This window comes from Neodiprion lecontei, chromosome 4 (genome assembly GCF_021901455.1).
Source record: "Neodiprion lecontei isolate iyNeoLeco1 chromosome 4, iyNeoLeco1.1, whole genome shotgun sequence".
Classification (NCBI taxonomy): Eukaryota; Metazoa; Arthropoda; class Insecta; order Hymenoptera; family Diprionidae; genus Neodiprion; species Neodiprion lecontei.
The window spans coordinates 17871760-17894957 of record NC_060263.1 but is presented as its reverse complement, the minus strand read 5'-3'; the positions used below and the strand labels follow the sequence as shown (position 1 = coordinate 17894957).

The 23198-nt window shown below is 37.4% G+C and overlaps 1 protein-coding gene across 1 annotated transcript; it reads left to right on the top strand.

Moving 5' to 3' along the window:
* Nucleotides 1-564: 564 nt before the first annotated feature.
* LOC107224547 (lysosomal alpha-glucosidase) lies at nucleotides 565-15238 on the top strand. Its single transcript, XM_015664647.2, has 11 exons — nucleotides 565-826; nucleotides 3608-3677; nucleotides 5937-6248; nucleotides 7492-7776; nucleotides 8355-8677; nucleotides 9436-9837; nucleotides 9931-10215; nucleotides 10275-10576; nucleotides 11371-11639; nucleotides 11912-12093; nucleotides 14612-15238. Exons 2-11 carry the CDS (start codon nucleotides 3611-3613, stop codon nucleotides 14939-14941), a joined length of 2757 nt encoding a protein of 918 aa, XP_015520133.1. The 5' UTR covers nucleotides 565-826; nucleotides 3608-3610; the 3' UTR covers nucleotides 14942-15238.
* The last annotated feature ends 7960 nt before the right edge of the window (nucleotides 15239-23198 follow it).

Here is a 23198-nt window from a genome sequence, read left to right as displayed (position 1 = left end):
TAGGCTATTAATAACAACAGTACCTTAATAGGTGAAGTGTACGTAATTCTGACCACGCTTGAATTAAATTAAATGATTATACACCAAAACAGATACCTTTATTTCAAATCTGTCTAGTTGAAAAAATCCGGCGGCAAACCAAGCTAATTTATAAACGAGACGTAAAAAACAAACGGTTAATAATAACACCAACAGCAACTGTAATAACAATAGCAAGATTGAAGCAAAAATAGAGAGCCAATCAAGTCCCAGACGTTTAATTTTTTTTAATTTCTTACAGTAACCAGTCTTACTTTGGTTTGCAAAAAAAAAAGGACAAAAAATATGCCGTGGGGTTTCTAATTTACCCACTTTCTCTTTATCCGTGCAGTTGGCGTGAAAATCTGTCTACACGACTGTAAAAACAAACAAAAAAAAAAACTGCCGCAAACACCTTAGTAGCTTATTATTATAGCAATAATTAATTGACCATTGAGGGCTGTAGCGAGTATTAAACTGTTCTCTACGGATGTAATTTTATCGTTCTGATTTATCAGTGAGGTCAGATCGGACTCGATATCCGCGGTTTTATCTAGTGGACGATAAAGATTGCTTATCCGAATCGATCTGAATTCTGACGAGGAGAGAATCAAAGCGCTGCTCACGCTGCTCGCGAATCACAAATATTCGCCTGACATCCGCTGACGGAGAAATAACAATAAATAAATGAATATACGTAAGACAAAAGTGAGCAACAAGTGTTTCAATTTGTACAATTTTTCGTGAATTCGAACCTGGAAAGTTTTAAAGTTATTCGGTTTCGATAAAGTGTATGTGAGCAACTAAGGTGAGTGTTGAGATCGGTATGAAATTTTTTTTCTCTAAATAATCACTGTCTGGGAGTGAAAAAATTCGACCCAAGTCATCGCAATATGGCGGTATGATAATGCGCTTGCACTTCTTTTTACCTCAAGTAGGTAGACAGGGAATGAAAATGGAGTCGAAGTACTTGAGGTTGTTTGCAGAATTTTTTGCTGGCGCTTTGAGGATAGATAATATGAGTTTTCCCGCGTTTGTAGCCTCAGGCTGAATAAAATGAGAGACTTCTATTGCAGCTCGTGTCCTTTGTTGTTGAGCTATTTTATCTCGGTATTACGATGTGGTTCTTTGCCCTTGCAATTTACACTCGAGAGTTGAAATAAATTCATTAGCAGATACGCGTGCTGTCAAGTTCATGCATATTTCATAAAATCCGCGTTGCGCGGTGTGTTTTTAATACCACTTTCTCTTTTTATCTGCTTCAATTCACTCATGACTAATTGCAGGTGAAGGTGGAAACGTACGCATAAATTATTATCACTCTTATCATCGCGTTCAGCCGATTTTTTTATGCAATTACGATCTGTAAACGAAGAATTACCTTGACCTGATTTTTCCAAAACTTTTAAAATTATTCAAGGGATGAATCGAATTAATTATCTTCCATGCTATGGCATTGATTGTAAGAGAGATTTAGGCAAAATTGGAGAAAACGTGCGATTTCGACATTGAAAATAACGTCATTAGTATAAACGTGATTTTATTTATTTATTTATTTTTTTTTGTTCGCTTGTAGTTATTTTTTGTTACTTGTAGTAATTGAAGTGAGTCATTCACGTTCTCTGTTATTTACATAAAAAATTTCCAACAGTTTCGTGTAATTTGTCAAGTGTTTTGTATCAAAGGTAAGGTTTTTTTAAAACTGCAAATATTTCTCTTTACTGCACGAAAAAATCCAAATGAAAAAATTGAATTCCAGCTCAACGGTGTAAATTGAGTTTTTTTTTTTTTTAAGCTTTTTTCATTCGCGAGCATCCACTGAAGCCAATTCTGATTTAATTGTTAAATCACTTTATCTGACCCACTCCGCCCAATGTATAGATTCATAGAACTCATGCAAAGTAGATTTCTACGAATGTTGAATTTACTTCACTTATTTGAAAATTTCAAAAAAATTACTGTTCTATAAGTTATTATACCGGGGTTTTTGCTAAACACGGATATTTAATCGAGTAAAATCTATTTCATATATATTTGTATTATTCTTTATGTTTGACTGGAATCAAACTAAACTTTACTGAAACTTCTAAAAACTTGTAATTCATATCATCGTTCACGACAGTCGACGAGTTCCAACTTAATTACACCACCTGGCAGTCACACGCTTCGATTCAGCAAGCATATAAATGGCTCGATCATTAGCGTTTTGCAAGCTTAGACAAGCGTGAAAAACAGCTTTGGTATTTTTTTCAATAGTCTTGCTAATTGGAGAGATTTCAATTGCCGCAATTTTTTTTATTCCTTGTTCATTGAAGGCTTGCCTTATACACCAATTTTTTTTTCCTACAATGAAATGACGACCGCGTTATAAACTTTGCAAAAACAGATGTTTATGATTCTCACGATTTACGAATAATTTTCATTGAGACTTTGTCGCGCGATAATTACTCGTTACGTCGAGAGTTGACTCTTAATTTTTATTTCGAAACGAATCATTTTTATGATTATGTTGTACAATTCTGTAATTTTCATTTCAATTTAATCATCAACTCGTTTTCATCCCTGCGCTTTAAAAACATCAGTGAGTATTTACTTCAAAATGTAGGTGCTGAGATAACGTGCTTTTTCCCCAGGTTCTGGGAACCAGCCTTGAATTGGATTTTATATTCGGAAAGAAGAAAAACATAACAGATCGTTTTTTTTTTTTTTTTTTTCTTATTCTGACGGTAGGAGCTGGTAAGATTTGAAAGACAAAGATTCAATTCAAAAACGTGACATAAACGACTCACGGTTGAATTATTGCTGGTAGAAAATAAAGTCAACTAATCGGAGAGTGATGAAGTAGGCGTGTTTGAAGCCAATAGTTGCCTACATATCAACCATAAATCCACGAATGTCCATCAGGTTTTTAGTTCACGTAGTTAATATTATACAAGTCGACTGTAAATTGACTTGTCGTCGTCAAAAACCCGTCGAACGGAACTTTGAAAATCCGATAATTACCATATTTTTAAATCCGATTGTTCGAAATCGTGGAGTAGAGTGCACAGTTTAAACTTTGGGCTTATTGTTAATCGTTAGCGCATCTCATGGGAATATTCACCGATTTGCCGACTTTCCGCCAACTTTAAATCAAATTTATCACTTTACGTCGACATTACGCCGGCTTCAATTCGTCAAGCGATAGCCGATATTTCGTCGTCATGACATCCTTAATGGACGATGGACGGTGAACAGATATCCGGAATCAGCCCTGCACAGTGTTCCCGGAAATTAATTCCAAAGGAGCAAACCGAGCGGCATCTCCTCTAGTTTCATCGGTAAATTGATCCCTAGGGATATTAGACGATCAGTTTGTACACTCGGCGATATTTTTCGATTCTGGTTTACTGAAGAGTCCTTGACTATCTTCACTTCTTACGATATCCGAAAAGATAAGTTCTCGGTACAAAATGCAAATGAGTTTTGCCGCTGTAACAATAAAATCCAGCATGCGATTGTATTTTTATACGTGGGGATGGGAAATTGGGAAATTTGCGTCCCCGATGAATGAAGAATATTATTTATGCCTCGATTGCTGTGTTCGCAGAATATGGATCGAATTCTGGAGAGTGAATCCGTCAAGGAGCTGAACGAACTTCTCCTGGGCAATCCGAATGGTAATTACTTGCTAATTTCTACAAGCGAATAATATTGCTTTGTTCTGCATTATTCTTCGGACGATTGTTATATTCGATTTTCCTGCATTTGGCACTTCCAGGCATCATTTACATTGTATAAGTTATTATTGAGAAAAGCATCGCGTGTTGATCATTTCAAATTAATTCGTCTCATTGTCGTTAATTTTCTCTTTCAATTGTGGCATAGGTATATATAGGTATGTATCTGTGTGATGAGAATTGGCTGCGAGCTTTTACGAATCACTTAGTCACACCGTTATAGGCACAATTGACACATGTTTGGAACCGACTGTAATCTGAAATATCGGAATATTAATCTGTAACAGTACGAATAAAGGAGCTGTAATTTAAACAAGAATAATTGTTTCACAATCTGTTATTGCAATGATCCGTATTTCGTAGACTGCGAGTGAAAGAAGACTAAGAATTACCAAATTTAGACAAAATCGCGGGAGAAACTTTCTAAAATTGTACTTTCCAAATTCCAACCCCAACCTATTAATCATACATACTTTGAATGTTTGCCACCTAATTATTCGTCGATGCTATTTATGTTTCCTACACAGCTTCTTGTTTACACCCAATCGTAATAGTTGCCGTTTGTCAATACTCTGAACTGTAGTATGTACTATGTTTTTATTGATAATTAAAAACTTTGAATCGACCATTTTTTTAAAATCGTAATTGACTGCAATGAATTCTCCGATTACATATTTTTCTTAAACTTTTGTTTTTACTCAACTTCTTATTTTTATTATGGGATTATTTAGGTAGTGGCTCTTGATTGTAGTTGTAGAAACCGAAGAGTTATTATAAAAGAACTGTTGAAATTTATTCAATTTTTTACAGCAAGTTTTTTTTCTTCAAGGAATTGTTCATTCAAGCAATCTAAATTGTCTCAGATATTCACTGTTTTTTCAGGAACTTTATTCCAACTTTTGTAAATTATCGTTATACGAGCGAATATATAATGTTTAACACCGCTAGAGGAAACACATTAACAAGAGCCCGAATGAAAATTAAAAGCTCGGTTTAAAAAAGGAATCAGCCGTCTCGTCTGAATAGAAAGTTGAAAAAAGAGAAAACCGCGTTTGGAAAATCTCCAACAATGGTACAAATGATAGTGAAGATGAATGAGACATCATACTATTATGTAATAAAAATAAATCTCAGAAAATTCGAATAACACGTAAACTGAGAAATGTAATTTAAATATTCAACATGATTTTTTCCTTACCGGATACAGCTATCTGTCAAAATGTGTTCAAACGGTCTCTCCAAATTTCTATGGTGAACAAAATAAACCCAAAAACATTAAAATCGGATGAAAAATACCAGAATTTGATCCTCTCGAATATTACGATTATAAAACCTCTTCCCAAATTGTTGATATCTTAACTTGTGTTATTCGACGTTACTAAGATTCATCTCTATCACACTGAATAGACGGAAAATCGTATTCTATAATTTTTACTTTTTTTGAGTAACGAAATCTTCTTAAACTTTCGAAAATGACTGGGCGTGTGTTTGTGCTTGTAGGTTGACTAACAACTGTAAGAGAAATTCAAAAAATTGATGATAATGGACTGTCCATGTACCATGTAGCTAGTTTGGGGGTAATTAATGCATTCCGATTCATTTTTCCACACGCAATATAACGTCTTCTGCAGTCACGGGTCCCAATGACGTGCCTTCGTAAAAAGTACACTCGAAACTCATCTTGATTATCACGAAAAAACTGAGAACAAGTCCTTTCCTGCTAATAATGATTTGCACGCGTGGCTAGTCTCGTCATTTGTTCCTCCGGATATCTTATTTTTAGAACAACAAAAATAATAAAAAAAAAAAACTACTTGCTTATTCATTTTTAATTATATATAAATTTTTTTTCAAACTGCGTACCTTTCTGGGAGGGGGGGTTCAAAGGTGTTCAAAACAGAGCTACGCACTTTATGGACATTCCCTTGATGTAAAAAAAAAAATATCGGATACGATATCTAATCTCAAATCGAGTGAAAATTACTTGCAAATATTTTAATGTTTCCGTCAATTGTTCAAAGTTCCCTTTATCAATCAACACGCACAATCACAATTCCTATCACTTCCCAAAGTTTGAGACGGTTTCATTGGCCGTAAAGTGTAAGAATTGCTAAATGCGCTTGCTCCTTATCATGCTGAGCACAGTGAGTAACAATAAACCCTGGCCAATATACCGAGTATACACGTAATGCCTTCCAGTGAAACTCCGGGACCGAATCCTCCTGTCGCCTTACACGAAATTCCTCCTGCCTTCGCTGGTTATAGCGTTTGTCCTCCCCGTCACCGTATACGCAATAATGGTGAGCGGATATGTGGTGGATTCTTCGTTCAGCCTAGCCACGTGCAATATAAGAACGGAGTATTACGTTGATTGTCTACCGGGAAAATCGAGCCCGACGGAATCGGATTGCATGGAAGTATTGTGCTGCTGGAACGACACTCTGGGCTTCTGCTACCATTACGTACCCGCACAACACGGCTACACTCCCTCCGGTGGTGTTTACTATCAGGGTAACTTTTTCAAGAATAAAATACAACCGACGGAACCGAAGACGGTCAATTTATTCACCGAAGTTGCAAAAAACCGTGCGAAAGATTGAGCTAGGATGTGAATTTTTTTCGCCCCAGAGCATTTGTTTTTAGTGATTGGATGAAACGTTGGCCCGTTTTAGACTCATTGGATTACACGAATAGTTGAAGATTTTTGAAAATCGGATGATTCAATTCCAGGGTACTTAGGATAGAATGGTGCTCGTCTTGAGGATGTACGATCGGACGTAGGTACAGTCAAAAAAGTATCAAGGCGGAAACGTGCTGACCATAAACTAAAAGCTTGCTAAGTGTCGGTGAAGCTGATCAAGTTACATCAAACTGAAAATGTTCCCGTTTTACAAAAACGATGCTTGAAATAGTAGACTTCAACTGTAAGCACGTGATATATTAGGGTGCCTCAAAATGGAACTTCATTTTTTTTTCAATCTCCCACGTCATGAAACCGTATTTAATAACGTAATATTCAACCTCGTGAAGGTAAAACACTGTGCGATTTTTTGAAGCGTTGCCTTATCGAGATTTTATATTCGCCATTTGATGCACGCGATAGAAATCCAACTCTGACGTTTGAGTGGAGATGATAATTTTTCTATACAATGAATGGAAGAGTGTGTGGTAGCGTTTGACAACTTATTCAGTTTTCATCAAATTAGCGCGAAATAGAAAATTTTTAGCAAATGCAAATAAACGCAATGAAAATACAGCTCTGTATTAAAAAGAAGAAAAAAAAAACCAAGTTTGATTTTTGTAACACGCAACCCAATTTCTTGAGAATTGAAAACGAATCTGTTTCGTAATGCCTGAATATCTTTTCGTTTAATAATTGCAATTAGCGATATCTGATACGATGCTATTGCCAAAAATTGTTGAATAAGCGCTACGTCAAAAATGGATTGCCATAGTTGGTAGGAGGAGAAAGTGATTCGCAATATTTTTTCAGAACCTAATTGTAACCCATAGACAACTGTATTGGATCTGTCTTTCAAATTCAGTAATTTCGCGGTTGTGATGTGAAAATAATCCGTACGGGATTGGCTGGGCACATTACAGTCAATTTCACGTTCTACGACTATCAAAAAACATTTTCTCAATCTTTTATGGTCTTGCAATGGTGGTGAAGAAAATTGGTCCGCTGTTTTACCAGCTGAGCTTTTCTCTGCGTTGTTTGAAAACAGGTAAGGTAATCGTTCCTGTTAAACAGGAGTGACCTTGGTCCCCAGGGAAACCAACAGCCCACTGGGAAGCGCGAACGCTGAAGAAGTCTTCGTGGACATAAGTGCAGTCGACAGCAATCACGTCGAGATAACCTTATCAACGAGCTCGCAGAGTTCGAGCAACAGTAGAAGACGTAGGGGCGTCGAACCTCTCCTTCATCGGTGGTCAGGAAGCGGGGACGAGGTCAATGGCGAGGAGGACGAACTCTCGAGAAACCTGCTGAGCTTTTTACCCAGAGATGGGAGGCGAAGAACCGTCGAGGTCCAATTGGGTAGGTATAAGAACAGTTACCTGCGTGGTGAGGAAAGTATCGAAGGATAACAAAACAGAAGGACCGATGTAACGAGATCAGTATAATTATACAAGCATGTACTGACCTCAAGTTTATCACAGTTGGAACATGAAGGGTTTTTTCTCTTCCTGCGAGGGGAAAAGATTAGAATTTTGTTCAAGCCAATGTGTTTATCATGAATGGAATAGAAATCTGAATATCAGATTGTGGAATTGAATATTGTACATGGCAGGACCGTTAAGATCTTGAAATAAATGATACTAACGTACAGATAATTATACTATTGAATATTGACACGACCATGATGTAGAATCGTGGAAAGTCCCGATGGCCAATGAGTGATAAACGAGTTGGCAAACACGCTTGTATCGGAAACTCAGTATTATATTGATCACGGTTCTACCCCTCGATCAAACGACGGTCAAAACACAATCCGAGTAGTCGAACTCATCGAGTTTGCTTTTTGCTGGGGCATGAAAATCCAGTTACTGTTAAGCTTGTATGGCAAGGAATGACGGCACTTGGGACAGTCAGGTGATTCTGTTTTGACTTTGCAGACGAATCGTCAAATCTTACTGCCTACGTTCATTACCCCGAGTTCTCCGTCACCGTTGCCAGGGGTGATTTCACCCTTAACGAAACCAGCTCTATTTTCTCCACTGCCTTGGGCCCCCTTATTCTGACAGAAACTTACTGGGAGTGGACTCTCTACCTGAGCAATGGCGCTCTTTATGGCCTTGATGACCTAGAACTGAATGGGACCACTAATTCGATCTATAATAACGAAAATGGATCAATTACTCCCGCCTTTCTAGCCATCAACCCCACGGGGGAAGCCGCTGCCTATTACGTTGATTATAAAGGACCCATGGAAATCCAGGTACTGTCACAAAAACGCTCTTTTAATTCCTGTAACAGCTTCTTCTTGGTTTGTCCGAAATTGTTTTCGGATATGGGACTGTTCTCAATTACTCGTTTTCAATGAATTTGAATATCGGGATATTAAAGGATTTCCAATTGTTCCGGGGAAGTAGAAAATACTTCAAAAAAGATGATGTGTGATGTCAGTCATTTTCTCGGATTTCAAAGCTTCCAATAGGTTCATAGAGATTTTACGGTATATATGCATGCAGAGAACTTCAGTGAATTCAGATAAAGCAATTTCATTTGGCATAAGAAAATGTCAGCGAGTTTTTCACGATCACTTGAAAAAATCAAAACATGACTTCAAAAGATTTCCAATAACTACTTGAAGTCGTAAGGATTTTTCCATATCGAAGAATATTATGCGAATATGCGAAGAATTTTAGAAGAAAATCTCGACAAATTCAATCTCGAATTGGTGAAATTGTTTTTCCGATTTCAATAATTGATCACAGCTACTCATATGGTTTTCTGTTTTTAAAACTCTACAATAAAAAAAAACAGCAATAGTTCACCCTAGAATATGAGACATCGGAAAGATAAACTCTAAGTTAAAAAAACAAACAATTTTGAAATCTGTTAAATTTTTCAAAGTCATCATACTATTCCCCTTAAAGGTATCGTTACCTGTATTATACTGGCTCCAAAGAATAGCCAGTGCGATTGTGAAACCTGAATATTCGTTGAACCTATTCTTTGGTTGCACGCAACTAGGTCTTGAACAAAACAAACCTGGTGATCCTGCGCGGTCTGGCCCTCCCGGAGAGTTTGGGAGTCCACGTCTTCGCTGGGCCGACGCCGCTGGAGGCGGTGCAGCAGCTGACTTCAAGCATGTCCTCGAATTCGTCATGGAGTATGCCACCGTTGTACAACTACGGTCTCCACGTCTGTCCAACCGAGACGTTGAGCTCAGTTGTGGACGCTGTTTCGAACTTGAACGAGACCATCGAGGTCCTGGCGTCGGCTGGAGCCCCTTGGGACTCTCACTGCATTCACGAGCAGCTGGTATCAACCATGAACAGTCTCCTAGCCTCGAGCGACCTCGACGCCATCAGCGAGGCAACAAGTCTTCTGGAAGCCGAAGGACGCAACTTCAATCCACACTTGAGTCCGATGGTAGGTTTCCCTGAAATCTGTCAACTTTACGTGGTTCATCGATAGTTTGATGGTCGAAGTGGCCGCCTTTGAAATCTTGACTTGCACTTCAAGGTCCTGGCTGACGAAGGGACGCTCCACTCAGCGCTGGAGGACGCAGCTCTGCTCTTGACGAACGGAACCACTAGTTACCTGGGTCAGTACCACGACGCGAGTGTGGTGTACCCGGACTGGACGAGCGACGAAGTGGCAACCATAACGGCCGCCTACTTTGTGGACTACTTGAACAATACCGGATCACCGGGAACACTTTGGCTGCGGGACACCTGGCCAAAGGACGAGACGAACACGAGCTCAAGAACGGAAGCGGAATTCACGTCCTTCGATTACATGCCGGAAGTGGGTTTTGCGCTTCGCGTATCTCTCCGCACCTGGAACTCATTTGACAAATGTTTCAGGCAATTGAATATTCCATGAATAATGTCACCGTCCCATTCGACCTTGAAACTGTTGACGGTTTTTCACACTACGCCACTCACAACGGCTACTCCGAAGGCTTTCGTACCTTCGTCAAGTCATCGGTACCCACCATAGAGTTTCTCGGACCCCCGGGCGAGGCTGCAAACACCTCTTGGTCTGGCCTCAGGAGGGCCGTTAGATCCGCCATTGGAGCCGGGTTAGGAGGGCATTTGCCACCTCCCGTGTATGTCTGTGGTACCGAACCCTTTAATGCTACCCTTCACGATCAGTTGTGCATCAGGTGAGCCGCAATAATTAGGAGGATAATATAGGAGCCACGCTTTGTATTTAGGACTTTCGATTGGATAGTTGAAACTTGGCCGGTAACGAAAGTAAATTTTAATTTAATCTATGTGAGAAGATATTCCCAACCAAACGAGTGAACGATCTTTAATCAAAAATAGCCCTCAATTGGGATGTTTTCGTATCATTTTCATTAAAGCGGAACCCGCTTTCGACTAGCCTGACAAAGCAGTTTCTACCTCTGTGAAGCGTCAACTTTCTTTCAGCCACAAACTCCATGTTCACTGATCTGAAATACAATTCTCCGTTATGTAAATAGTGAGCTGTTATTATAACGATGTAGCCTTTTCTTTTTTTGTTCTTAATACAAGATCGAGTTAAAGTTTTCCCGAAATTCACTCACGTCGGAAAATCTGAAAAGGTTGAAAAACACGCGCCGGAAAGAAAAACAAGGTGTGAAACAATTGCGTGAGGTATAATATTAAAAGACTGTTGAAATTAAAATTGTGGGAGTCGGCGAGAATATTTTGGCAGACTGAATCCTTATACAGTTAATAAAGCCGAATAATTTCCGAGTAATCCGCACCCTCTCGACGATATATATCTTTCCGTCTGACCTTATCATCTCAAATCTATAACGGCTGTGAGCATAGGTTGCCTCTGCAAATAAACTTTGCCATGTAGTACTTATGCCGAGTCTCTTGGATGAGCCGTAATATCATCGAAACCAGGCAGACCGTGCGATTCGGCGCCGCCTAATATCTTACCTAACTTTCTCGACCTTACGTCCAGGTGGTACCAGGCGGCCATTGCTTGGCCCCACGTCCTTGTCGTTCCCGACAGATTGCCAGGGGGCTCCTACCTCTCTGCCAGCGCTTCTCTGAACGTGGTCAAGGCACTTAGGATTAGGGCGTCGTTGGCGACCTATCAGCACACTGTGGTGGCCAGTCACTTCCAGCGCAGTTCTCCCGTCCTTGTACCAACATCGTTTTACTTTCCGGAGGACACGAGTACCACGCACAAGTGGGACCAGTTCATGTGGGGCGAGGCGTTACTTGTCGGTAGGTGGGACTAGAGTTCCTAGAATTTTCAGTCCAGTCAATCGTTGCTACTCAATTGCAAGTCGTTGTTGGAAATCTGAAATTTATTCAACGAGGTGGTAATGAATGTATATCGCGTTACATATAGTGCATAGTATGAAGCTTTTATACACGCATTCCCAGTATGATATCAAAATGTGCATGTTTTTCACATACCTGTGACTCTTAAGATGTCAGTAGAGCTTGTAATAATGTCAATCAGATACACTAATTTGAAGTTTCCTCTTTTTCAGGTCTGGTCACCCTTCCAGGTGTCTCACAAGTCTCAATGAGGCTACCAGGCGATGTTTCTTGGAGGCATTTGCTTGGCGGCGCCGAAGCCGCGTCGGTCACCAATGGTACCGTACCCATTACCGCCACCATGGGAGACCTGATCATCCTCGTTCGACCTGGATACATAGTCGCCATCCACGAGGTGAAAGATCTTTACAGAGATTGGTCAGATTTTAGTTACCGACTCTTGAAAAGTTGACCGTACTTGATAATTCAAGTCCGAGATTTGCGAGGATTTTCAATCCATCCGAAGTCACGTTGAAAAACAGATTTCCAGCTGTGGTTACCTGTAAAGTTCTTGACTATTTTCAATTTTCGTTATAACTGGAAAATGGCAATAAGTCTCGGGGGTGTGACCAGAAAAGCTAGTACGTCTAACAAAGAGATTATTGAAGTTCCGGATCGCAGATTCGACTGAAACTTCTAGGGCTATTTCTTTGACCCAAAACACGGGGCTTCTGATGTGTGGTTCCATCCAATGGGCCTTCCTTCGCTAGGTTTGCAACACCTCAGATTCATACTTTACTATGGCTCTGAAATAACGATTTATTCATATACACTTGAATCTGTGAGAAACTGTCATCAAACTTTCAAAAGAGGACAATTAAAATAAATTATTCTGTCGAAAATCGATGTAACACGTTTCGTTTATTATGGCATTCCATTCGTTAAACTGCTACTGTAATCAATTTTAATCGGAGTGAAGAACGGCCCAACGAATGAAGGTACACAACAGAAGCTCGATACTTTGGGTTAACAAAACACTCCGAAAAGTTTCAGAGGTCTGATACTCTCCTTGTTAGTACTCTTGTTAAATATAGTCACTCATACGATACTTGCTAATTATGACTGTTGGACACATACATAACTTGTTGTTGGCGCAGCAAAAAATCATTGATAAGGCCTTGTTTAGTGTGAAAAATTTGATCAGCTAAACGAACTATTGACAGCTGTAACCATACTGAACAGTGAGACTGAGCATAAAAAGTTATATAGTCAGTTAAATGGAATTACCAGTTACGATCCATTATCATAAAGCTAGCGAAATTTCTCTCAGCGGATTTTTTTACAATATTTTTCAGTTTTTGAGTTAGGTATACGTCGACCAGTTGAATCTAATTTTGTCACCTTCGCCAAGCGTGGGCTCGATAGTAATTCCATTTCTAATTTGGGCAACAAACATTACTACTAATACTGGTTTCAACTGGTGACACTAGATACTAGATCGAATTTCAATAGATCCATACTTTTTTTCGTTCCATGGGCAACGATTCCTGAGAAATCACAAAGAGTTTGTTCCATGAAAACCTCCTTATTCGTGTTTTTATTACTATCAACTACATTTTAATGAAATTATTTTCTTCCAATAGAATATATTCGACGAACTTGCCATTAAAAAGGCTATATAATGCGGGTATTATTGTTATCATACGTATCTAATTTTTCGTGTACTACGTTGACATTCGTGAACACGTTTTTAGATTCAATTAATTTTGTTCCGAACCAGGCGCGTTGCAGTATGTCTTGGAAAACCGGAGCAGACGATTGATTAATTGGTCTAATGAAATTCGATGTATTTTTACCAGAGCAAATATCATCAAAATCAGTCACCCCGGATGCCTGACTTGCTTTATAAGTATATAATGGGGAATTCCATGCAAATCCAACCAACGTCTGATCGTCACCATTTTTGATTTTGTTCCAAATTTTTTCTACAATTGTCCCAACTCTGAAACATTACCCGGAATTTTTTCAGATTTTTTATTCCACTGGTCATTTATTAATGAATATTGAGAGTGATTTTGAACAAGACCATTTCTAAAATTCTCAAAAAATTCTCACAAACTGTATTCTTTTTTACAAGCAATTAAAAACCGGACCCGATTGTTTTCAATTTTTTTCAGCACTTTTGATTTTTTTGATTAACCAAAACATTGTTTGAACGGTTTGACAGCTTTCAAAAAATTCTCAAAACTTCTATTCTTCACTTAGAACATTTTTGAACCGGTTTCATCATGAAGTTGATAAAAAAAAAGTAGAACGTGCCAAAAAAAATAGACAAAAATCGCTCCATGATGGATTCGGTCTAGAAATGTTCCAAGTAAAGAACAGAAGTTTTGAGAATTTGTTGGGAATCTTCAGACCGTTTGAAAATGTTTAAACTAAACAGAAATATTAAAAGTGCTGAAAAAAATTGGAAGAAAAATCAGTACATCATGGGGCTGTTCTTGAAATGCTAGGAATTGAAAATCCACTTTCCGTGTATGTGTTTGGCATTTTAAAAAAAGGTTCCTTTTCAAAATCGCTTTGAATATTTATAAATAATCGGGCAGTTGAATGAAAAATCTGAAAAAATTTAGGGTACCGTTTCAGAGTTGAGAGAATTGCAGATATATTTTTAAACGAAATCTGAAACGGTGACGGTAGGACGTTGGTCAGATTCGCATAGAATTCTCCAATACATTAGTAATACAGATAACTGCTTCGACGGATGATATTTACCGTTGCTTAATCGGGTGTAAACAAGCAATTATCGATATTGGATTCTGCGATGGCTTCTAAGTCTGCTGTGCGGGCGGTGACTGTGGCACCGAAAGCGAATAATGTTAATAGTAAACCATTGATGGTCCGATTGTAATTTGAGTAATGAAATTTGTCAGGACGTGAGCAACACGACGTTGGTTACCATGGCGAGCAACGTCACACTTGCGGTGAATTTGGAATGTGCAAACGAGGATTGTTCAGCCAGCGGTGAGATTTGGTACGGAGTGGACGACGGCGAGTACTTGAGTCTTGGAGTGAATAGCACTCATCTCGTGCTTGGGAACGTCAACGGTGTTCAAAACTACGCCTGTAATGCAGACGATAATTCGACAACGGTACAGTCTACGTTCATAGAAACTGTGCAGCTACTTGGAAACTCGTCCTACCAAGTTCAGACGGAATTATGCGACCTTCAGGACAACGAGTTCTCAATTAGTCTTGTATAATTAGCGCGTCAGCTTCTTATTAATGTACGTGTCTAACTTTATAAAGCGTTTGTGTTAATGAGCTGCCGCATCGTCTAATCCATGACGTTTATAAGTGTTGAAATGTATAACAACATGGTTGTTGGAAATTAATTTCAGGGGATTTGTCAGGCAATTCAACATTCACGTCCGAGATAATCTCTCATACGTGAAAATTGAACAAACAATTTTTTAATGCCTTTTTCGAATTGAAATATTATATAATATGGTCAATCTAGCCCTAGGAAACTGTTTAAAAATAAACTTTTTCTACTTGAATGTACAGTTTTTTTTTATTGCTTTCACGGTAATTAGAGACACTTGTTTCGTAATCCGACTCAATTAACTTCGTCTTCACTCTATTGGCATCTTCACGTATCCTGAAGCGGATTCGGTCCCTGTGATATACGGCTGCTCGTGTACAATTTAGTTCATTCCGTAAAGAACTTTAATCTAATTACATTGAGAGGAGTACTCTAACCGGGGTGAATACATTAAACAGTCAACAACGTAAATACAGCTAAAGGGATAATGGTAAACAACTATCGTTGAAAAGTGATAGCTAAAATATCGCAAGTAAATTCCCAGAATGTTTACATTACGCTATATCAGTATTACAGACTCATTTCAAGAGGTCTGGTCAGATTTGGCAAGCTTGATTTCACGTTATGCACCTTTTAATCTACCGCACGTATTTTCATGACGAAGAGATTTCATCGACTACGATAGAGTGAGTTTCAAACTCGACCCTCTCTCTCTCTCTCTCTCTCTCTCTCTCTCTCTCTCTCTCTCTCTCTCTAGTAAACTAGCTGCCTAAGATATGTAACATGCCAACACATCTTTCTCACTAATTCAAACCCAAAGTTAAGCTAAACTAACTTCAAAGGCCGAGGAATATTTACTCAATAATAATAGGCCTTAATTGAGTAGGAAATAAATATGTAGAAAAATTAGAGTGATTTTGACGTTTTCTCTCATTTTCTACAATCAAACATTTTTCATGTTGATTATTTTCTTTTTTTCTTGTTTTTTTTTTTTTTGTGACAGATTTTAAATAATATAACGATATACGTAATACGTGATTATATGAAAATGAAATTAAACAACTTAAAAAACGTGTAACTGTTATAGTTTATTCTTGCCTAATATAATTCTATTCGTTGAGATATTGATTCATTTTCACGTATTGAAAAACTGAAAGAACTTAAAACGATCGAAAAAAATAGAAACGAACCGTTCACCACTCGCAATTTTGTTGGAGAGTTATTGTTTTGGGTTACAGTATTTTTGCGAATTCCTTAAAGATAATCTGTAACGGCGTAATTTTGAACTTGAAGAATAATCAAAACTCACAAACGGTTAAGAAAGATATTTAAAAAAAAAAAAGTCGAAAGCGTGTTTCTGAAAATGTACTGCCGTACAATGAATCGTAGATTTGACGTGGAATATCCCATATGTACGATTACTCCCCAATTAAATCGTACGAATGATTGTTCAAGGAGTAATTATCATCGGACTGCTGTTGCGACAATATTATTACTGTATCGCAAATTGCGGCAAAGAGTACGAAGGAATTCTCGTTCCCTCTCAATTATCCAGCCGCAGAGATAACATACGAGGCCACGATAAGTAAATATATTCACCGATCACGTGTCCTGAATGCCTGCGTGTCCGCAGGTAATCGCATACCTATATACTTATGCATATACCTGCCGAGGATGATACATGACGTTATTTTATGTTCGGAGCACGTCGAACACCTAAATGAAATCAGTTCCATAGAACAATCCCGAAGACTGATCAGGAAGAGAAAGCTTGATAAAATATCGAGCGAAAATTGCTTTGGCGATGTTAATTGAATCCTTCCCTTTTCCCTGGAAAAGAAGCAGACATCACGTAAAAACAGCCGGTGAAGCATGTCAGCCAGGAGATTTCTATTTTTTTACAAATTGGTTTTCTGGTGAAGCAAAATAATTTCAGTTCATTTGTTATAAATGGTATACTGGGAAATGAACAATCGTACGCGATTTATACACCTGCGCACGTTCATCGAAAGCGTTCCGTTTAAGATCCCAGTCAGCGCCAATAGATGGACAACCCAAGCTTATATTTTTCAGCTTTGTATTCCCGTTTACCAAAAGATATTTCTACCTGACCGAAGGAGTCCGCGTCAGCTGCCAACTATTCGGATATTTTCAAAAATGATAGTACAGATTTGAGATGTGCTTCTGGTTGCCTATCTGCTGGTGCTGAGTTGTAAGTTCCGTAGAAAACTCTCACGATTAGTGTAATGTCGGCTGACTTGTGTGACCAGCTTTGCGTCAGCAGATTCAGTGACACGAAATGATATGCATAACAGTGATTGTGAACGAGGTTTGTGAAATTCTTTTATAAAAATGTAATCTAGGAGTTCAAAGATTAGCGATTAAAATAAAAAAATAAATAAGCTGTTTTCGAAAAATTATTTCGAACATCATAAGGAATAGCACTGATAAAATAGTTGCGGTAAATTGAATGGATTTTACACCGACCCATTATGGCGAAAAAATTTAACCCATTGTCAGCCACTTTCAAATTTTGGAAACAAATTGATTATTCCTTACACACAATTTTTTTCTAAAACAAAATATTGTTAACGCAGTATAATTTCATATCCTGCGTGTGTAAGTATTCGATAATATACGATTGAGATAAGAAATATTCACGCTTGTCAAACGTGAGAACACAAACTTGAAAGGTTGAAGATTTAAACTATTGTGACGCGAAAACACACTTTTAACGAACAAAATACTTCTAAAATTAAAATCCGAGTAAGGATGAAAATCGAGAAAAACTTTCTACCACAATGCTGACTTTCTGTTAACGAAGCTAATTTTACCAAGAAGGTTTCACGCTCACATTACAGCAAAGTTTCGTTTCAATATAACTATTTGACAGGCGTCGCGTCACCTCTGCAGTCTCAACGGTTCAAATATTCAAGTACTGTTTGCTTTATTCATGAATCAGTGTGCTGCTGACCAAATAATAGATATACTAATAACCAGACTTGTCATTTCAGGCCAGAAGAGAAAATTAAATTAGGTCACTCTCGTATTTACGAACACTTATTCATTCTTTTTCATTTTTTACTCACCGCAACATTCATCTCTCGATTTCTACTGGAAACTATCCAAATGATCCATAGATCCACATGAACGACGATTTAGTTCAGATTATTCTGTTTCAATAAATGACGTTACTTCGCGGTAAAAAAAAGTCTATAGGTATTACACATGTTTTCAGTTTTCATCGATCTTGTCCAGAACTACGAAACATATCCAATGAAATCGTATTAACTTCTGTAGTAACTTTTCAGCTTTCGAACAGCCACAGTTTAGTGAAACAGGCAGTCCATAAACACCGCATATGAAATTCTCAAAGTTGTACAAACAAACCTTTCGATAAATTCCCGAAATCTTATAAAATTTTCCGACAACATTTCGATAAAAATTAATAAATATACATATTCATATCAATAGCTGCTCCCCCATATGGTGTAAAGTTTTTTGCAAGTTTAACCATTTAGTATTAGCGCGACTATCGTTTTATTGATGTCGATTCTTTTTTTTCTTTTTTTTTTTGTAATCGATCATGTGCCTCGTGACGTGAATTGTTGAACTAGAAACTTTTCTTGGTTTGGACTTGCGCAACTCGGCGACGTCGAGCGCGCCCACCGGATTCAACTACTAGTCAAGCTCACATCTCGCGACTCGCTGAGCTTGCGTACATGACGATTACACGAGTGGATGAAATCCAGGGAGTTCAACCCTTCTCTGTTCAGTCATCTCGCGCGTCTCTGACGCATAACGTAGGCAGCTAAAGAGCCGCTCTTTGTCGCCTGCCGAGGAAGCTTCTCAAAGTTTTGGCGGGTTTTGTTTGAACGAACGGTTTGTGGAATTGCGGTAACAAAAACCTTTGGTATTTGAGGAAGCTTTGGAAGCTCTGCCGAGCAGCTACCGCGGTGTAAATATTAGTGGTTAAATACCGGAGTATTGTGAAATATTGTCACATATTGTTACCGAGTACGAGTAAACAAATTTTCAATGGAGGAACAGTGGTTTGTCTCATTTTATTTTACGATTGTCTCTCTCTGTGTGTAATTCAAGAAATTTGCATTCGCTGTTGTTGCTTTGACCTGTTCGCGAAAGGAGGGAAAGAATTCGTATCTACTAGTATCGATATTTTAATTTGTTACACGTTTGCGCCTGTGTTTTGCAATTCTTTGCTTTTCTTCTAATATTTTCTTTTCTTAAAACTAGCCTAGTATGAAATAGTAGAGGCCAAATCGAAGAATTGAGTTTGATTTTTTCAATGTCCAAAAAATTTCTCAGTATAAGGCGGGTTCACTGCGAAAAAAAAGTCATTGAATCTAAATTAAGTAAATATTTATTTATCTCAATTCAAGATCCCTCAGTCTAGAAAAATGTTTAGTTTATTCAACTAAAAATTGTTAAACCAACAAAAGTATTTTGTTGGATTAAGTAAGTATATGTATTCGTCGCATTGAGTTGAACCAAACGAATATCACTTGGCCTATATAAAACTTTTCCTCCGCGGTTTAATTTCACAGATCATTTGGTTGTACATCAATGATGATCGACAATTTACACTTTATAGCTAATAGTGAAATAGACGATTGGTTGTAATTTTTCAGCATCGATTAAATAACTTCAAGTTTATCGTTTGTTTCGTTTCAATAACTTTGGCACGAATACACCGCTTTTACAACAATATCGCGGGTTTCTGGGATTAACTATCTCAAAAAAGAGGAAACAACTTCCAATTATCTCTATTCAAATGATAGGCTTACTTTTTCCGAATAGTCAGATAGTCTGTCGTTTAAAATCGAACAAAAGACAAGTCTGAAGTCTTTTGTGACAAATAAAAATTACACTTTGCTGAGGATCAATAAACCGTAAAGAATTCCAGAAATCTGAACCTCAAATTTTTTTACATCCCTGCTTTCCTCATAACTTACTTAATTAGTTATGAAAAATAACGACTTTTCTCACGAACAATAATATTCCAGCATGAAATTATAAATTCAAGTCGCACTTGTCCCCTAATTTTTTGTTTAATTACGTCTATCAGTGGACGTGAGTTAAGTCACAGAATCAAAAAGCTCCTGATTAGAGAAATAGATCTGCTATCAGTACATAGGATTTATGAAAATAATCCTTCGTACCGTTCACAGATTAGAATTTGGATTGTTAATCTGTACGAAAAGTGATGTGCGAGTATTAGAGCGAATAACTAGCTTCCGGAATTTCATCACGATTGAAATTCCGATGGAAATTCAAAGCAACAATGGAGGAAAGCACATATTAGTGGTAAATTGGGGAAATACGTTGTTGAAATTCCACCAAGAATGAGGTGACATCAGTTTCCGATCTCAGAATTCTGACGACTCTATAATTTGTTTTTCTTTACGTTGAATTTCTACATTTTTACTCTACTTTGTTTAGATATTCCACGTTACAAAATTCTGAATTGGCACTCTTCTGTATGATTTCCGATTTTTCTATGTTTTCATCCCAATCCTAAAATTTCGAACAAATCATCCGGAGAATTTTCTTAGCTCACATATACAACTAGAATCTGACAAACGCTAAAAAAGAGTATTTCCAGAGGTTTAATATGCACTCCAGATGACAGACAAACACTTTCAATTACAAGTGTAAGCAGCGACATGTGAGACGGGAAAAAACTCTTCAACGTCAGAGTACAATCTGTAATAAGTAGGAGATAGGAAATATCTATGTTTGTCTGGCTGAAATTTTCATCGCTTTTATTGCGGCAGAGAAAAGAAAAATACATTCAGTATTGAGCTGTTAGTTAGCGCTTCAGTAAATAGCAATATAGCACATAATAAATTAGGATCAAGTGGCATATATACTGAAGAAATTAAATTTTTTTCATTCCTTCAACCGATAGGGACAATTACGGTTTTTATTTTATTTATTTATTTATTATTTATCTCTCTCGGATCGGATAAATCGGGTTTTCAAATAGTCTGTTGTTCGAAAGACAGTTCGAATAACTCTGCAGAATATGACATATTTTGAAAATGATTCTACCGACATTTTTTTTCACATGTTTTCTTCAATTGCGAAACCCTTATAGATTCTTATTTTCCGTTTTTTCCTTTTAAATCGTTAGATTCGACGATTTTGGACGAAATTATTTCCATCAAAGATGAACGAAGGATTCGAGTAACGCGATTTAAGCTTCAGACTCTTGAAACAGTTTCGAAAAAAATGAAAACTACATAGTTCACGGAGAAAAAGGATTATTTGAGTCAAGTAATACCCGTTTGATTCAACTAAAAATGCTATAATCAAATGCGGCGAACACAATTCTCACTTATTCCAACAAAATACTTTGTCCGACGAAATACTTGTGACAACTTAATATGAAATTGATTCAAGTCTTTGAACGATCCGATCGTGCTGAATATCAATTTATGTAAGATAACACGGCGCGAGTTCCTAGTGTGATTGAAATTACTAAAAATTTAATTCAGCTCAATCGTTTTATTTAAAAAATATGAAATCGTTGTTTCAAAACAAATTAATCTGTTCTAATTCATGTTTTGCTGAGTCAAGAGTTCGGTGATTGAAGCAAGTAATAAAATTTGTTGTTACAAAAATATTTTTCATTGCTGAACATTACAGTTATACAAGCGCGCAAAACGTATTTATTGAACGATATCATTTATAATTTTCTTGACTCAAAATTGAAGCGAATGGTCACAAGCAAAGTCTACTTTGTAAGAATTCCTTTCCCTTCATGTACCCAGCAATCAAACATCTCGCCAAATCGCATCGAATTCTTTTCATCCTCAACGATAAATTACGCTGTGGTTATCGAACACGTATTAACAGTCTATTGAAAATATTTATTCCGCAACATTTATAGTGCACGCACGTATCGTCAGATATTTCATTGTACTGGGAAAAGTTTACGGCAAGCGGATTGCGCTTGCAACTTGGTATTGAGAAAGGAAAGATTCACAAGAAAAACTAGGTACAGGTTTTGTTGTTCAGCAGATTTATTCTACCATCACTGACGAGTTTCTCACCGCTCGTAAAGAAATTGTAAGGAAAAATATATTTTTCAGTCAGCCTTATGAAGACGCTATTTTCTAGTACATTTCGATCGAGGGATTTCATAAATCTCGTATTGGATCATACATCAGAATCACACGTACACGTACGTATTCCGTTAAAATATGGCGCTGACATTTCTCAGATTTGTTGGAAAAAAGTTGATATTAATTCGTAAATGAAGACGAAGAAAACTCATATGAGAGAAAAACGGAAGAGAATAAAATATGACTAACAAAGTAAAAAATAGAGGAGTCCTTGAAATTAGCGTAATATGATGTCTAGCACTGCCGGAAGCGCTGTTCAGGGCAAATAAAGTATAATGGTCACAAGAACCATGTTAATGAAATTTCTGTTACACCCTAATTAGTGAAAAACCTTTAGGAAATGAATTTAGACCCAACAAATATCAGAGCTTACGTAAATAAGAAATATTTAGCTTAAAAGCATTGCTGAAGATTTGAAATTAATATACGTGAGTTCTCTGTATACAGAGACGAAAATTGTCTGCAGCTTATACGATGTCTGAAAAAAGGACTTTCATCTCGATCGGATGAATTGCGAGAGCCGAATCATTAATGGAGATGTTGGTCAAAACTTTTCAAACTTTGGACACTTTTAAAATTTACGTTCATCGGATAAATTATAAGGGGCCCTGAAACTTTTAGAAGTCTTTTTATTCCTGTTACAAAAGCAGCCACAGTCATTGCCGAGTTATAAATAAATACCAGTAGGGGTGTGCTATTAGTAACTGAATCAAATTAAATCGGACATTCCATTTATCGAATAATTGTTTTCGTTACGATTTTCTCGTTTCACTTTGTTTCATCTCGTTTAACTGGAATGCGATGTGTTTATAATGGGTTAAATTTTTTCAAGTGAAGTCAAGCCAAGTTTAAATTTTTCAAACAGCTTGCAAAACACTAGAAAAAAAAACCTTACCTCCTCATGTCAAAGATTCTTAAACTCAAATTTACAATACGGAATCAATTTTTAATTTCTTAGAGTGATTTCGTTTCTGTGGCTTCGAAGAAAGCATCAAGAAAAAATAACTTTTCACACGACGAGAAACTGTTTCTTTTATTTTTGTTTTG

Coding starts and splice junctions, on each gene's coding strand:
- LOC107224547 (XM_015664647.2), top strand. CDS start 3,611: ATGGATCGAATTCTGGAGAGTGAATCCGTCAAGGAGCTGAACGAACTT. Junction 8,678..9,435: donor AAGGACCCATGGAAATCCAG/GTACTGTCACAA, acceptor GCACGCAACTAG/GTCTTGAACAAAACAAACCT. Junction 10,577..11,370: donor CACGATCAGTTGTGCATCAG/GTGAGCCGCAAT, acceptor CCTTACGTCCAG/GTGGTACCAGGCGGCCATTG.